This window comes from Corvus kubaryi, unplaced genomic scaffold (assembly GCF_017639235.1).
Source record: "Corvus kubaryi isolate FWS band 111438036 unplaced genomic scaffold, C.kubaryi_AGA036_p1.0 split3-73, whole genome shotgun sequence".
In the NCBI taxonomy this organism is placed as follows: domain Eukaryota; kingdom Metazoa; phylum Chordata; class Aves; order Passeriformes; family Corvidae; genus Corvus; species Corvus kubaryi.
This window is the reverse complement of record NW_024582091.1, coordinates 41,421,503-41,438,041: the sequence shown is the minus strand read 5'-3', so window position 1 is coordinate 41,438,041 and position 16,539 is coordinate 41,421,503. Positions and strand designations below refer to the sequence as shown.

Here is a 16,539-nt window from a genome sequence, read left to right as displayed (position 1 = left end):
CTACTGGATTCAGCTGAATTCACTTTAAATACTGAAATTATAAACATTCTGATGAAAAACAATTACCAAAAAACTTCAATCACTAATGAAATGTACTTTCAATTAACACATGACCATGTACTTCCTCAACTTCATTTACCTTTTATGTAAGCTTCTCATAAACTGTCCTTCTTTTCCTTTGCTCTTGGGATAGCTTGCTCTGGAGAGCATGGTGAGGCTGTGCCCACTCCATCTTTATTTCCAGATTGAGCTCTCCTCTCTGCTGAGACTCGTGTCTGATGCTGTGGCTCTCCCACACCTTCCTTCTGGGATATACTCTGAAGGCCTCACAAGCCTTCCTGGAGTATGAATTCCTGGTTCATTTGTATTCCCTGTTTCACATTCCTTCTAGATTAAGTATTGATTTTTCACAGCCATGTTTTCAACACTTGAACTTTTCCTATCAGTTTAAGGATTTCTGCTATGATACAGAGGGGAAGTATCTGAATTAGTAGAGAAGGGTTACTGAACAGGACAGACTGAAAACTCTGGCCAATCAGTCAGAGCAAAAGAAGGGGAAATGGTGAAAGAAGTCTGAGGCTGCACAGCTTGGTTATCCACAGATTAGTGCCAATCTTAAGACTTTCCAAGAAATCAAGTGGTGCCACTTACTTCTGACTACATCCGATGGCTCCATTGGATCACAGACATAGGAGAGGAAGAACAACCTCTCTCTGAGTATCTGTTTGGCTAAAATTGCCAAAAGTACTCTATGGCCTACACTTGCATTACTAGAGTTACATGAACAGAGAAAACATGTAAATAAACCATAATTTAATATGTCTAGTGAAGGCTTCAATGCAGACTAGGGGTACTTACTGCTACTGGAGGCAAAGGAGACACATCTGATTCTTCTTTAATGAAGACTGCAGAAGCTTCCATAAATTTGGCGTAATCGGCAGCATACCATACTTTCAATTCTGTGTGGGGTTCAATTGGCTGTGAATGGAAAAAACCAACACCTGTTGACTTGTGTCAATTTTCCTAAACCAAAAAACAAGAAAGATAGGTGGGGTAGGGATGTGCAGTGTTTTGTCCTTACCCAAATTGCATTTTTGATTCTCTTCAAATTATTGGTAACTTAGTTTCAAGATTCAAGCACTTTTTGAGCATTACTACCCACTAGGGCTTGACACTTTCTGTTTCTAAAAGCGAAATTGTGTATGCACAGAGATTTGCTGGGGGGGCCCAGTAGCAGGAGGGATGCCTCAATCCTCATGACCTTTGCTCAGCGAGATGTATTTGTCTGTGATGTTCAGACATCCAGCACTCTTTCCAAGCAATGTCCCATGCCCATTCCTTGATGTCTGGAAGCCCACTGGACACAACACTTAACTACAGGGTACATACAAAGGAAAAACGCATCACGAATGCACAAGAGCTTGGATATCTCCTGGATAGGTCACACTGAGCAGGGGTGCAGAGCTGATCAATACATGGACTGCAAGGCAAATGGGCGCCTTGCCATGCACTGGCTCTAATGTGTCAGGCTTGCTATGAGCGTGCTTTATTTTAACGCTGCCCTCCTGCCACTGAAGCCTTCCCCCACTGGATTAAAGGAGCTGGTAATCTGCAGTCTCCCATCCAGTCATGCTTGCCCAAATCTCTCCTTGGACTGGACTATGACCTCTTCTGACAAATACCATCAGTCAATACTATAGCAAATAGAAAAAGAGAGGAGTGATTACACTCACTGGCTAAAGAGCTATTAGTTCTTTAAACGCAAAGGAGAAAACTAAACTTTGGGGTCCTGATTTGTAGGACTCCCTAACCCTGTGCACAATTTTCTTCATCTATAATAAAAACCAACATTACTGTATCAGGGGTAGAGCCAAACTGTACATGTAGTTTTATTTTAACTAAGGTAAACTCACGCCACTGAAAGAAAACCAAACTAGCCAGGAAAGAGAGCAGCTGAGTTTTATTCCAGAAAATGTGTACATTTTGAAAACACCTGGCTTAAATATGGTCTGTCCTGAATTTTCCACTTAGTTAAGGACATGAGGCAGAGCCATTAACTAGAAGGCTCATCATGCATTGTGAGACAAACGTTTGAGAATGTCTTGGGACCTTCACCTATGACACCTGAGACTGGTACGCACAAAAAACTGCACAGCGTAGCACTGTCATGACTTCCTGCCCAGCATTCCTGGACCAGCAGCCATCTCCTTTATGGGAAGCTGAGATGTGGTCAATGTGACTTTTGAGGGAGAGCAAGTGCATCAGTATGTGAAACAGACAAGTAATTCAAAAGCTTTAATCTCATTAAAACTGACACTAAATACCAGTATGCAAATCCACAAGTTGTCTTTTACTCTGTGCCATCAGTGCACCAATAAGAGAACTGCAGCACCCACATGAAACTCTCCTGGGATCAGACCAACAGCAACCATGGATGATTTTTATTTCCTCACAATTCTATACCTTTTAAAGCACTTATTTCTAGGAATTGCAGCCATTAGGTCAGCAAGTAAGCTAATGGTGGTATTAGTATGTCATTTACATGTGTGCTGTAGTTCCATGTCACTGAAATCCCATTTCTTTGCAATAACAGGGGGAAGAGGAGCCAATCCTACTCCCATCTTAATACACTTCGTTAAAAGTATCTCAAGAAAGTATCTTCTTAATCAGCCCTAAGCCAGCCTCACAGCCCAACCAGCAGGGTGTGCATAAGTGTAGCACAAGGCCATCGCTTTCATTGACCATGACAAAGTCTGCAGGATGCCACAGTACCCTGAATGATACCGGGACTTCAGAGAAATAAAACCCAAGTAATGCCCTATGACACACAGCACAGAAAAGGTTCCAAGACACATGCCTCATACTAGGACACTCTGTGTCAGTATACAGGAGACAACTCTCCATTAATGCCAGTGTGCAGAGTTCTGCTAAAGTCAGCAGAGAGTTGGTTGAATAGAATTTAAACTACACTGGAAATTTTAAGATACCAGTTTATAACAAGTACTTCAAAAGTTCATGATTCCCAAATAAAGTATTAGTAATCCTGTCAATTTTACAAACATATCATGCATTTCAAATTAAATTGAAATCTCAAATGATATGGACTGCATGAGAATCTCAAACACAGCCTGTCTCAGAGTAGCACATACTGTTTCAGATTTTGCTTTATTTTCTTAATAATTATTTTAATATTAATCCCCAAACCAGCTATACTCCATACTGTTATGAAAGACTTGTAGGTTATGAAATGTTACTATCTCATCATCAATATACAGTAAATATTTTTCTCACAGTGCAGGTGGAGAAACAAAAATGAAGGAAAAACTGTAAATACTACTATGCCACAGAAATATGTGCCAATCTTGGAAATGAAACTGAAATGCTGTATTTTAGTTCATAGTAACTTCTTTTCACTAATATTCTTTTTTTTTAATGTTGCTCACAATGACACACAAGCATTATGTTCAACAGATAGATCTCAGTTTCCCAAGTGTGCAAAAGAGTTATTTCTGGTTAAAACAAACTCTGCCTAAAAAAGTGGCCAAAACAATAAAAACCAATACTGTATGTTCTAGTTTTGTTTATAAACACAGAGTACCTTGTTCTCTCTCTTCAGACAAAGATGCAGTCCAGAATCTCTAACATAAACTTATCATTTCATGGCAACATTGCAGTATTCTAAGTTTTGCAGTTAAGTCTTCGGATTTAATGAGCATGGAAAATTGTACATAAAGATTCACTTAACACCCTGCTCCTGAGCACAGGGTAACATGCTCAGAAAACAATATGTATCCAGCAATGTAATAGAAGAGAGGAATTTGTTTGTTATTTCCAGAATGAAGTACTGTTCAATGTAATAATGCCAATGTCATCATATAGCTACCTGGGATTGAAGAGTGTTCAGTTTAAACACTATCATAGGGAATGTTTTTCTGTTTCCCTCTGCTCAGTTTCTTCACTACCCAAAACAGCAAGTACACAACACCTTTTCCCAACAAACCCCATACACTGCTTGCTTTACTATGGATTAAATGACATTAAAGGTGGTCTGTACGTAACGATCCCGTTGGCAGAATGTAATCAATCTTTCATTGTAAAAGAGTTAGTCTTTCAGAACCTTTGCCTATAAATTTCCTTTTGGATGACAGGTGAAGCGATGTAGGTTTAACTACCTTAACTGTTGTGAAGTAGACTTCTCCACAGTGCTGATAAGCCACAAGGGTCTGTTCTTCTTGGTTCCGGGCTAGCCGGACAAACATCATCCAGTTTCCACAGTCCTCATTGGGAGTGTCCAGAAAGTACTTCCCTCCATCTTTCAATACCTGAAACAAAGGGGGAGAACAGGAGAACGAACATGATAAAACCAAGTCCTCTATAGAGGCACATTCGTTTTCTTTAACTTGCAACCACAGCTATCAGTTATCTACCCTGTCTTGGTCATATGTCCCTTGAAATCATGGTTGTTTCGAAATAGATCACTCTTAATGAACACTGAGTGCAAAAGAAAGTGAAGAACAAGTACCTGCTGAGCACCCTGTTACTAAAATAACTGTAGGCCTTTGTATGTATTTCCAGTTTATATTTCATCATTTTTATGTTATATGAAGATAATATTATAAGAACTAAGTGCAGGCAGGTAGAGAGATAAGCTTTATGCCTTAATCTACTTCCTGAGCACTTGATAATCTCAAGCTTCAGTGCTGCTACATTTTTCATGGAACAATTGTATAACTTGTATTAATAAGTCCAGAGAGGTAACATACAACATAATGGCATTTTAACAGTCTTCTCTTTTTCCCCTTTACAATGCAAAAGTAAATACAAATGAACAATTGTGCCAGAAAGATCTCTTTCTTTTTGCTTTACTTCATTCTTCCCAGATTCCCTTCCAAGAGAATGCCCCTATGAGGCAAAAACTACTGACGTCAAACAAGACAGTTGCTTTTCTGCAATAGTGTCTCGACCATGGAGAAAGCTGCACAACAGATGTCAGCACAGCATGTATTTGTTCTACTAACCATGTAACTGAGCAAGTAACTGCAAAAAAAAAAAAAAAAAGTTGCATTTTCACTGCTTCTGGGAACTATTTTATCTAACTTCATCATGCTTCCGATGAAAGCACCTGCCCGCTGGACAAGTTTGGTCACATACTCATGCTAGGGAGAAGTCAAGGCAGCTCCTGCTGTCATGTAGGAAATCTGGGACTCTAATCTCCTCTTCTGAAGAAACAGTCCATTCATCAGCCAGAGCTGTGCTTATCACTGTATACTTTTAAGCAAACGGTGCTGACTGATAGAGGATAGGGTGTGGTTTACAATGACTTGGTGAAGAGGAAGGAACTGGGTGCTTAGCTCATCTATCCATTGTTAGAGAAGTACATTTTCTGCATTTGTAATAGTGTCTAATAAAAAGACTGAAGAAATTTAGTTACAGAGAAGAATAAATGCTTTCTGTTGTCCACATGCCATGAAAATCCCATGATGGACAATGTTATTTTTCTGGCAGATGATTCCCATAACTTCCATGTGCAAATGACATTTACAGCAACTACTGAAGCTATTACTTTTGCTCTCAAACAAAAGTTCAGAAATATTTCCTCACAACACAGAGTGTTTTCCAGTCGAAAGCTTCTGGAGAAAGCTCAAATGAAGACACAGAGTGTGTCACAGGACAGCTGCTGCTGGTGTCTCTCTATTCAGGGGTGAGAGGGCCTGATATGAAATGCAAACTCTGGGAGAACCGTGACCTGATGGGAAGTCCTGACGGAGGCTGTAGCTTGACCATGGACTCACTGTATGACACAGAGCTGTGCTGAGCCCCGACCCTGACAGCAAAGTGCAAAGACCGGGGGGCCCAGAGGATTGTGATCAACTCTCACTCCCAAGGAACTCCTGCGGGAAAGGATGTGCATGTAGCTTTGTCTAAGCTGGGCTAGTCCTGAGAAGTCGTGATTTTTTCTGGATAAAGTACAAATAACAGTGTCATGGTCCGGGTGAGACGGTCAGTACCTACGTGTGCAGCAACAGAAGGTACCAGCCCTAAATAAAAATCTGATTAAATAAACTGAGCTAGTGCACTGTGTGTCAAAGTCTATATATAAATTAACAATTATTACTCATTAATAACAATAGCAATTAATAATAATTAAGAAGCGTTTCCCTATCCCTGCACTGTTTCTCCTTACTAAGCCGGTGCCTTAGTGCATATTTCTGCCACTCTTGCTAACTCAGTGAACAAATTCTTTTGTGTTATCTGGGAAGAAAGTTCAGTAGCCATGCTCTGTGAAAAGTTTATCAAGAGCCATTAGACTGATAGGCCTAACACCCTGGAAATGGTAGAACTAGAAAGCAGGAATGTAAACTTCTAGAAAACACAATATACAGGAAATTTTGGTACTTCAGGTTATACTGTACTGCCAAATGATGTGATTTACACTTATGCTTACAGATCAAAAGCACAATTAATGAACTTGATCAGATGGCAAATTGACTGATTAAAATACCTAAATATGTATGAACTGCTAAAGACACATATGCACTTCATAGAAAGACAGTGGGTTTTTACCTGCAGGACTAGCCTGCTCTCATCATAGCAGGTCAGTTTTGTAGACAGTTGACCAACATAAGGACCAAATTGTGTTCTCTTCTGTATTCCTTTCTTTGCAAATACACCAAGGACTGTGAACAAAACAAAGACCAGTTTAATATTAGTATAGACATCACGAACTATTTCTTGGATGCTTACAGTTGTGAAAATGGAGATAAACAAAATACTGCAGAACACATGGATTCTTTTTCTAGACAAATAAGCTCTGTAAATAATTCTAAGGTGAAGAAACTAAAAAGGATGTAAATAGGTAGCAATTTTTTTTTTTTTTTAATGGGAACTACATCAAATACAAAAATGCTGAAAATCCATGACAGGATATTGAACTGGGTATGCAACACAAACCTGTTGATACTTCTCCATCTACAAACTGATGTTACCATAGTCCTCTGCTTTTTGGCATAATTTGGGAGGTTGTTCTCTCCTGATATAAGTGGAGAGAATCTATAAAAACACAGTATTAGCCTTCTTAATCATTCCAGTTATTCTGCTGCCACAATCAACGGAGTGACAGTACAGGCATCTTGTCATTCTTTTTCTGAAAAGGAACCTAGGCAGGACTAATTTTACACAGGTAGCTGTGGGAAATTTGCACGCTAAAGACACCATTCCCTTGTTCACATTTGGGCATTCAAATTGCCTTGCTTTTAGATGGAAACAACAGTCTTTCTATAATATGAATTTAAAATGCTGCAAAAGGTAAAAAAGATCCACTGTGATCTTTTGAGTTTGCAATGGGTGGATAAGGGATGTCATTTACCATTTTGTTTCTGACTTTTCATTGAATACTCTTTCCTGTTTTGCATGCTTGGGGAAAAAAGAAAAAAAGTAGTAGTGCATGGCTGTTACTTTTAGATACAAATTCAACATTCATTAAACTTGGATTGACTGAACAGAGCTAACTGGTTGCTCACAGCTAAATGTCACACCAGCTCTGGCTAATGTCCTGCCATCAGTCTATGCATCTGTTACCAGAAATCAGTCATAAAAACAGTAGCTGACTGTGAGCTTTAGCTGTGCTCAGCTGAAAACAGTCTTCATAATGCTAATGCCCAATGATAATGCCTTGCGTTACTCATGAAAACAGGCCAGTGTTTTTGTCTCTTCTTTCTCAAATGTGGGAAAAAGAGTTAAAATACTTACTCTGCTGGTTTCCAGCTCGCAGCTCCAACACTCGCAAAGTGAGGTAGTGAGGTAGGGTGAGACGGGCTCGGCTGGGAATAACCCTATCTTTAGCCCTGATGAGTGGCCCGTGGAGTTTGCATTCTCCTATAAGGCTTTTGCCGCAATCCTCACACCCTACAAATCCAGAAAAGGGAACCTGTTACTAAAAATGACATCCTGCTTTCCAATTTAGTCTCTTCTAATTTTGTCGTCTTGAGAACACATCTGGAATTACGAATGCTTTTCTTCACATCAGTGTTCTACATTAGGTAGTGAAAAGATTATCTGCAAGTCAAAACTGAACTAGGAAGGCTTGCAATAACACCTCCAGTTTGTGCATTCTCTCCTGTGCAAATTGGTGGGTCCTGACCTGTAAAGATTTATACATATGTTCATTTGGAGGTGTCACAAACAGTGTCTTTCAAGATTAGGATGGGAGCAAAACTGCACCTCACTGCATGCCCAGCTACAAAGCAAGGTGCATGTATTTATACAGAAATGTGGACAAAGTTGTCGGCAATAACCAAGGTAAGGTTGGTCCCTTCCAACCTTACCCATTCTGTGATTATGAAATTCTGAAATTTGCAGAGATCCAAGGAATCCGAGAGAAACTTTGTGTCTGCTGCACAGAGCATTCTCAGTAGAAGATGAGACCCTCAGTGTACCATGAGAAATGAGTATGATGGGTCCTACAGTCACAGCTCAGTTGACAATCATGCAGGGGCAGCCTTCTTGTAGGCTGTGCTGCCTGTGGAAGTAAGAAAAAGGGGCACACCACATCTCCCAGCTGTTGGTTCCCAATAATGACATCTGCAGGCTGAACACAGGGACCATCCAGAGAACTCATTAAAGAGAAATACATGCCTGCAAACTGATTTTCCCCCAGCACAGTGAGATATTTTTGGTTCAGTGCAGCTCAAACTGGTTGCCAGGGAAACTCATACAGAGCAGTGACAAAACTGAGCAATGAGACTTTCCAGCAGAAGGTCATCTCAGCACCGGCGTCACACAGGACGATGGGAAAAAGGGGACTTCTTGCACAAAACCTTTTTATAGACAGTAGAAACCAAACCAGTGAGCCAACAATGCTTTACGACTGAGTTAAAAGGAAAAGCTGATATTGGTCATCCATGACTACCTCGTTTTGTTTTCCTTCTGAAAACTCTGCTGAGCAAGTCTATTCAGTAAGTGACAATACACAGCAGAGGAGGGGAGCCAGAACAGCCAAGAGAATCCAAGGGAGCAACAGGACACTGTAGCAGAGACTGTGGCAGGAGAGGTGAGGCTGCACCACAGACAGGGACTCATAACCAAGGAGCATGAAGGGCTCAGGAGACACTGCCTGGGGAGACATCAGAGATGGTCTTTGAAAAGGACAGTAGCACCATAAATGTCATGTTCAGGTTACCTCAAAAAGGTTTCTGTTTGTAAACGCAAGCAGGCACCTGACTGAAACATGCGCCTTGAGAGTCTAGTCCAAAACCTCCCCAGATAAGCCTAAAGTACTTCTACCGAGTTCTTTGGGCTCTCCATCAATTCTAACTGAGGAGATAGACTTGTGTGTTGGTCAGGCTGCAGGCACTACAATAGTCAGTATTTTTCAATAATTTGTGGACCCTGTAAGTTTTCTTTTGCCATGGCTGCCAGGCTGCACACCTGCACTGTGAATAGCTGAAAAACATGACTTTTTTTGCTAGTACTACAGATACAGAACATGCCCCTCTACAGCCTTCACTTCAAATGCACAAAAACTCCAACAACACAGCTGCCAGGCAGATTTTTCTTGTTATACACTTGTTTATGTACCCAAAAGTCCTTTACAGCTAGGCTGCAAGAAAATAAAAGTATTTCCTTGGTGATTTAACTTAATTGGCTTTTAAATAAATTCACCCTTCTGAGGGCAACAAAATTATGAAGGCTTCCTGAGCTTGCTTAGAATAATAGTGACTTTGTCTCAAGTCAAACAGCTCCTGCATGGAGAGTCATTGTATGCAAACGGCCAAAACACATTACCAAAAGCAAAATGGAGACAAAGAACTGCTGTTAGAGGAAGGATGTGTCTAATCGTAAAGTACACGACCTTATCAATCCATGCCATACCTCTGTGATTCATCACTAGCAAGCTCCTGAGCAAACCCTCTAGCTGCCCCAGAGCAGTGCCCACCTCCAAGGCCCCAGGGTGGGCAGCTCACAGGAAGGCTGGAAAGGAAAAGCAGGGGAAAAACAGTATCCCTTGAATAGCCTCCACATTCTGCAGTAGTGCTCCATTAGCTAACCTTCCTTGGTCCTCCAGATCCAAGACATAAGGTCTGAAATGATTCACACAGGGGTACTGGGGACGCTCTCCTCTAAAACCAGGGACTGCTTTACATCTGACCAGGTGTTGAATAAGGGCCTCCAAGCTGAGCAGCCCCACAGACGGCTCCCCAGGCAGCACACCTCAGCAGCAACACAAAGACATCAGCTAGCCCTGAACAAAATTACCTGCAGAGCTTTTAAGCACCTTGCTAGCAGGCCTGGAATTCTGACCTGGCATAGCTGCCCAGCACCTTGAAATATGAGGCTGGCCCAGCTGGTTAGAGCGTGGTGCTAACAACACCAAGGTTGTGGGTTCAGTCCCTATACACTTAAGAGTTCAACTTGATCACCACTGTGGGTCCCTTCCAACTCAGAACATTCTGCGATTCTGTGAAACATCCAGAGCTGTCCAATGCTTGCTCTAAGATTTTCTATGTTTCATTATACGGGTCATGAAGATAACTAGAATGACTTATTAAATAACAGGCATACTGGAATTACATTCACTACACTGTATTTCTGACCCCACACCAACATGTTAGTACCCTAACTGCAAATTTATTGCATTCTAAAAATTGCCAAGTGTACCAGAACAACAGGATTGGAGCACTAAAAATAGAACAACTTTAGGGGCTACTGTAGGGAACAGGGATCTTTGTAATTTCCCTCCCCAAAACTAACAGTGCAAAACTGTCAAGTTCACATTCTTCCTCAGAGATCACTACAGGCCAAGTCACGATCCTTTTTATTTCAATGCTAAATTACAGATGTCATTGGCAAAGGAATGTACATAGAGCCACAGCACACAGTTTGTAAAGCTCACACAGAATTTTATGCCCCTTTTTAACTTGGCTAATTAAGTAAAATGTATTTTTTCAATAACAGCCTCAGAACACACTCTAACCTGTTTTGAAATAGGGTGCCATCCAGCTATGGAAACAACACACACTTTGTCTTATTAGCACTAGAAATGAAATACACTTGGTCAGAAAAATCACTTTTTGCAAAGAAGATTTCTTCTGCTTTTTGTTAGGCACCTTAGTACCTCAATGCTTTTTCAGTTTCCTTGCTCCCTTAAATTGTATTTACACAAACAAAATGAACGGATTTGAGGTCATGTGCAAGCATGCAAGAAAAAGTAAAACTGCCACCATTCCTCTGCTTTGGTGTGATTTAGATGAGTAGGCAACAAAAAGAAATAAATGAGATTTACAGGAGTTACAAGCAGTTAAAAAACAGATTGTGTCATTTACTATATCTTTAGAAAAACAATGCTATATTGTCCCCTAGAGGGTACTTCTTCATTCTTCCTCTGTCTTTGCAATGATTCTGAAAAAATTCCAAATAATGCCTTTTTTATCTGTCTGTAGATAAAACTGCACAAGCAAATAGATCTTGTAGTTGTTAGCTTTTTATTTTGCTGGACTTCACTGCAGCAGTGGGGAGGGAGGCATACAGAAGAGCCCAGCCCTGGTGCAGATGCAGGCTCTGACTATGCTGCGGGTGTGCAACGCCTCAAACACAAGGACGAGGTGCTCACCCCTGCCAACCAGCGCTGGAGGGGCTAAGAGAAGGGTACATCTCCCCGACACCCCCAGCTGGTACCCCTGCACCTGAATGCCTCTGCTCCCACTTCTCCCACATACTGGGAGGCATGGCTGGCTCACAAAACTGAGACCTGCTGCCTGCAGGATGCACTCCCACCACATGAGCTGACCAGACATCGGCAGCTGTGTTCCCAAGGAGGAGAATGGGCTGTGAGTGTGGCTCACCTGTACTGTCCTCACCATGCTGGTGCTTCTCCCCAGTCCAGGTCTAGGTGACAGTTCTCCTTTGCTGCAGACTATACAGCCTGGCAGCCTCAGCTGCCAGCCTGCCTCGTCCTCCAGACAGCTCTGGGGCCAGCCACGCTGCACTGGGACAAGCTCCCACAGCCAACAGTAGCAAAGCTGGCAAGGCAGCTTGGGCAAGCTGGACTTGAGCACAGTCAACAAACTGGTTTCCAAAACAGTAGCACGGCTGGAGCACTGTGCCACCCCCACAGGCACAAGTCCGGCCTCGGGGAGAGCTCATTAGTGTGGGCAAGGAGCCACAGGCTGCGGTCACACAGAGCCCTGCTGCACAGATAACGGGAGCTATACATAGCCATACTAGGAACTGCAATCACTGTCGTGACAGCTCACACATGCCACCAGATCCTTAAACAATCAGCAGCAGAACATCCCTTTTTAAAACCAGTTTGCTAAAAACTAGATGCCTATCAGGACCTCCTTCCTGAGCTTTCTCCAACCCCCGCTCAAGCGAGACTTTACAGTACCTGAACACTTCAGTGGCCCATAAGATGCCCGCAGCACAATTAGGTTCCCTGTGAAGGCAGAGGTAAATCACTCCTTTTCAATTGTCCACTTGGAGCAAATGCACCCTGTGAGAAATGATCAGAGGCTGAGCAGACCTCAGCATTTGCTGTGCTATTTTGCAGCATTAGAATTAGTTCCCATGTGCAGAGGGAACAAAGATCAGTGTACACAGCAGTCCAAATCCTAGCCTAATTACAATCATAAGATTTGCATAGCAAACAACAGTAATTTATCCTGGAGTAAAACAGTAGCGCTCCACTAGCCTTGTTCAGCTTTCACACAGAGGAACGCTGCAAAAATACCTTCTGGACATTTTCTGTCCGAGGTACATTGCACATGCCAGTCTTGGTTCTTCTTCAGCAAAGGTGCATGAGGATTTCCTGCCCTGAGGTTTGTTCTGCAGCACTCTGTGCTGGAGAAGCTTGAAATCCTTGTTCTACAATTTTTTTGGCAAAAAATTCAAAGTACTCAATTAGCAAACATTTAATCACAAGTTATTTTCCCATTATTGTGGGCCACCAACACACATTCCCTCTGTAAAAAACACTTATGAAAGAAGCCTTATATCCCAAGTTTGATGTGCAAAATGAAGCTTTTAACTGATTAATAATTGATTCTATTTATATCGAAGTAAAATAGAGCTTGTTATAATTACCAGAATTCAGAATAATTTTATTCAAATCCCATTAACTTCTGATATTTTGTTATGCTGAATTGTCTACAGATTGATCTTTACTTGTTAACTGCAGTAATTGATCCCTAGTCCAACATCAAAATAGGTGAACATTTCCTCAATGTCTCCTTTTCATCTTCTATGAAATCTATCCTTTTCTCTTCTATGTCATACACCAACATCATCTTGTATTAGCAGAGATATACAACTGTTCAGCTCTGCATGGAAAAAAAGAAAAAATAAATAATCAAGGAACCACACTCCAGGCTGACTTTGCAATCACCTGGATAAAGACTGAAAACTTGCACTTCTGTGCATGACACTGTATTATATGGGAAGCAGGTGCAGTGTTTTACATAACCCTGCACCCAAAATAACAGCACCCTCACAAGGAAGGAAAAAAAAAAAGCAGTGCTTGAGAGGGAAACTTTAGATTTCGAGCAGTGAGTTCCCATGTCTTTGACACACAGAAGCCCAGAAGCCTTGCAGTCTCAACCTGGTGGCACCAGCACAGAAGCTGTGGACATGCTGCTGGGGCAATATTGGCCCCTTACCAAGGCCTTGTGTTGCCATCTCCAGGCTTTCTGGTGAGAGGACAGGAGCTCCTGAGACACAGGTGAAGGGTGAGGAGGAGTCCTGGTCCTGCTCAGGCATTAGTGGCACCCTGCACGTAAATGCCTACTGCTCTTGGGGCCTCCTCCCTGGGAAAGAGAACAGTAGGTGGTTTGCAAATATCCCCAGAAATCATTCTGAACATTAAACATATTCATGGGAACATGACCTCACTCTACTAAAGTGTAAAACTTTAAAAATGAGTTACTATATTTGGACACAGAAACAGAGAAAGAGAACAGCAAACATGCCTTACTGCCACCCCACCCCATACATTCAGTCAGACCAGCAGGTCAAGCTAATTCCCTAAAACTGGGACCCAGCTCTGGAGGTGAACCCAGCCCTCAGGCACCCTGACCCAGCCACTGATCTGCTGTGATACCTTCCCTCACCTCACCTCCATCCTATGTGTGCCTGTTGTTGTTCACAAGAAGAATGAAGATTTGGAAGGAGAGCACACCCTTGGGTTTCCAGCAGCGGGAGATCATCTGTCAAGGCACCTGCTCCTTCCTCACAGCAGTATGATCCTTACCAGCTGTTCTTATGGAAGAATGCCTCTAGAAGGGTGGCTCAGCACTCACCTGACTGTAAAGAAACCTAACACAAAGGATGTGTGCATTTTTCTGGCAGACACAAGTTCCAATATGTAAATTCTTCCAAACTGCAAAACTATTTGTTATCCAAACATGTACGGGATAACAAACACTGTGATTTGTTAGTAGTTCCTAACAGGGAGTCATCATGATGATAGTTCAGCACATCTGGGAACAGTAAGATTTTCACCTGGTGGCCATGAAGTACGGCAACAGGCATAGCCAGAAGGAATTTAAACAGCTTTCCATAAAAGTCAGTTTCACACCAATTCCAATGAGGTTTTTCTACCACGCTTGTTCTGTCTAGCAAATCTTAGGAGCAAAAAAGTAAGAGAAACCCCAAGGAGCACAGCCGGGCTATGAAATTCAGCAGTTTCAGCATGTTCCCATGAAGGCTGTGCAGCAAAAGCATACCCTGTGTTCTGCTGTATCTTACAAACTCCGCAGAAAAAAAGTTACCTTCACTGTTTGAACACCTGAAAAGGCACTAACTTACACAACTTTCCTGCAAAATTAAAGGGGAAAAAAATCCCAAACACCACAAAAAAAAAAAAAAAAAAAAAACCAACAAACCAAACAGGAGGGAAAACATGTAGGTGCAAACTTCACTGCAGTCTGATAAAGTAGGTTATCAAAGTTCTTGGTACGTTCATTCATCTAAAAATGACCTGGGGTCAAAAAATTCATTGATTGATCGAAAGCTAATTTAAAACGTAATCTTTTTCTGGTTATTCTTGGGATAAAACTTACGTGTCACATTTCCAGTACACCACATGGGGTTTGGTTGTTATCAGAACCCATACACGTAAATGAGCGCAGTTCAAGTGAAGACACCTCCCACAGTTTACATGTAATAGCTTCTAATCAGAGCAAACAAAGAGACTTCTCTCTCTGCTGAAAGCTGAACACATTTCAAACAATCATATTGAAAAATGCAGTTGGATTTTCCAGGGGGTTTTTTTCCCTTCTCTCCCTCTCCCTCCACTGTCTTGGCATGAAATCATATAAAATTAGATCCAGAAACAAGGAAGGAGGTTAACAGCAAATTCACAGAAACAACTATTTTTTATGAGAAAGAACCTGAGTCAGCATAGCATGGTCCTATGAAATGCCCAGAGAAAGCTTCCTGAGAGGGAAGCCTTCCTGTTGCACTCTGCCCATCTTCCCCAGCAGTCAGCAGCAGTCCCACCTGGTGCAAGGCTGTGGCTCCTTGGCTGTGACACCTTCTGCTTGCTTTAGGTCTTCACTAGCACTCTCCAAACTGTGCTGCTTCTATACTGCAGACAGCAAGACTAAAATCCCCCTGTTCACAGAAACACAGCCACCAAACTGCTCATAAGCACCCTGTGGCTCCTGGGCCACATGTTGGACCCCCTAATCTGCATCTCCCACACCACAGATTCTACCTACCACAGCAGAAGTATTTTATATTTATCAAGAACTTTTCTTTTGGAGATATTTTTGGCAGGACGGTTGATTTATTTTAGTGTCAGATGTTTTAGCGGAAAATGTGAATGCTACTGTGGCAGTTCAACACAGACGCCAGAATCTCCCATCTTTGTTCTAGCAGAAAAAAACTCCAATAGTACATCTTCCTAAATGCACATATGTATAAATACACATGCACACAGCCACACACACACCACATTAAGTGCATTAATACAGTCAACAGTTCTATTGATGGCAGGTCAACACCACAGTTTCAATTCTGATAAATGAAGTGCAGCAATTATAATGACTAAAGCTTAGTATCGATTAGTTGAAATATTTCCAAGCCTTGCAACATTCCCTTAAAAGGGAACCTTAGATTGGGTCTCTCGCTCCTTCATTGAACTTGGTTGTTACTGGCCACCAAGTCCAGATGTTGTGTGGGGGAGACTGGTGGAAAACTTGGTGACAAAAGCTACCTCTCCTAAGAAAACCAGCCCAAATCAATGCTTGATTTTCCATTGGTGACTTTCAGCATGGACTTGTGGGAACTTTACCAGCAAAGACACTAGCAGCTGGGATATATTTCCAGCTGCTTACTGGAAGAAAGAACCAGGCAGGTAGACACAATTTGGAGAAAGTAATATGAGTTTACTGTAGAATGCAAAGAGGAAGCATGGCATGCAGAACGAAGAGGTATCGTACTCATCCTGTGGCTGCAGAACCTGATGTCTTTAGAGGCACATAAAACAACACGAAGCAAGTACAGCTACTGGGAATCAAAGCGCAGTGCTTAAACCCTAGGATC

At 41.9% G+C, this 16,539-nt stretch overlaps 1 protein-coding gene across 4 annotated transcripts in view; it reads right to left on the bottom strand.

The window, feature by feature from the left end:
* Positions 1 to 16,539, bottom strand: part of PLAGL1 (PLAG1 like zinc finger 1) — a 48,575-nt gene that overhangs the window by 6,852 nt on the left and 25,184 nt on the right. The window contains exons 1-5 of one of the 4 annotated variants that reach the window (XM_042016933.1): positions 12,386 to 12,502; positions 7,750 to 7,905; positions 6,565 to 6,677; positions 4,173 to 4,322; positions 859 to 978 (exon numbers count right to left, since the gene is read on the bottom strand). In XM_042016933.1, coding sequence (XP_041872867.1) covers positions 859 to 978; positions 4,173 to 4,262 — 210 coding nt within the window. In that variant the 5' untranslated portion in view covers positions 4,263 to 4,322; positions 6,565 to 6,677; positions 7,750 to 7,905; positions 12,386 to 12,502. Of the gene's footprint in view, positions 1 to 858; positions 979 to 4,172; positions 4,323 to 6,564; positions 6,678 to 7,749; positions 7,906 to 11,840; positions 12,027 to 12,385; positions 12,503 to 16,539 lie in introns of those variants that run through there. The other 3 variants (XM_042016934.1, XM_042016931.1, XM_042016932.1) reach the window with 3 other exon arrangements.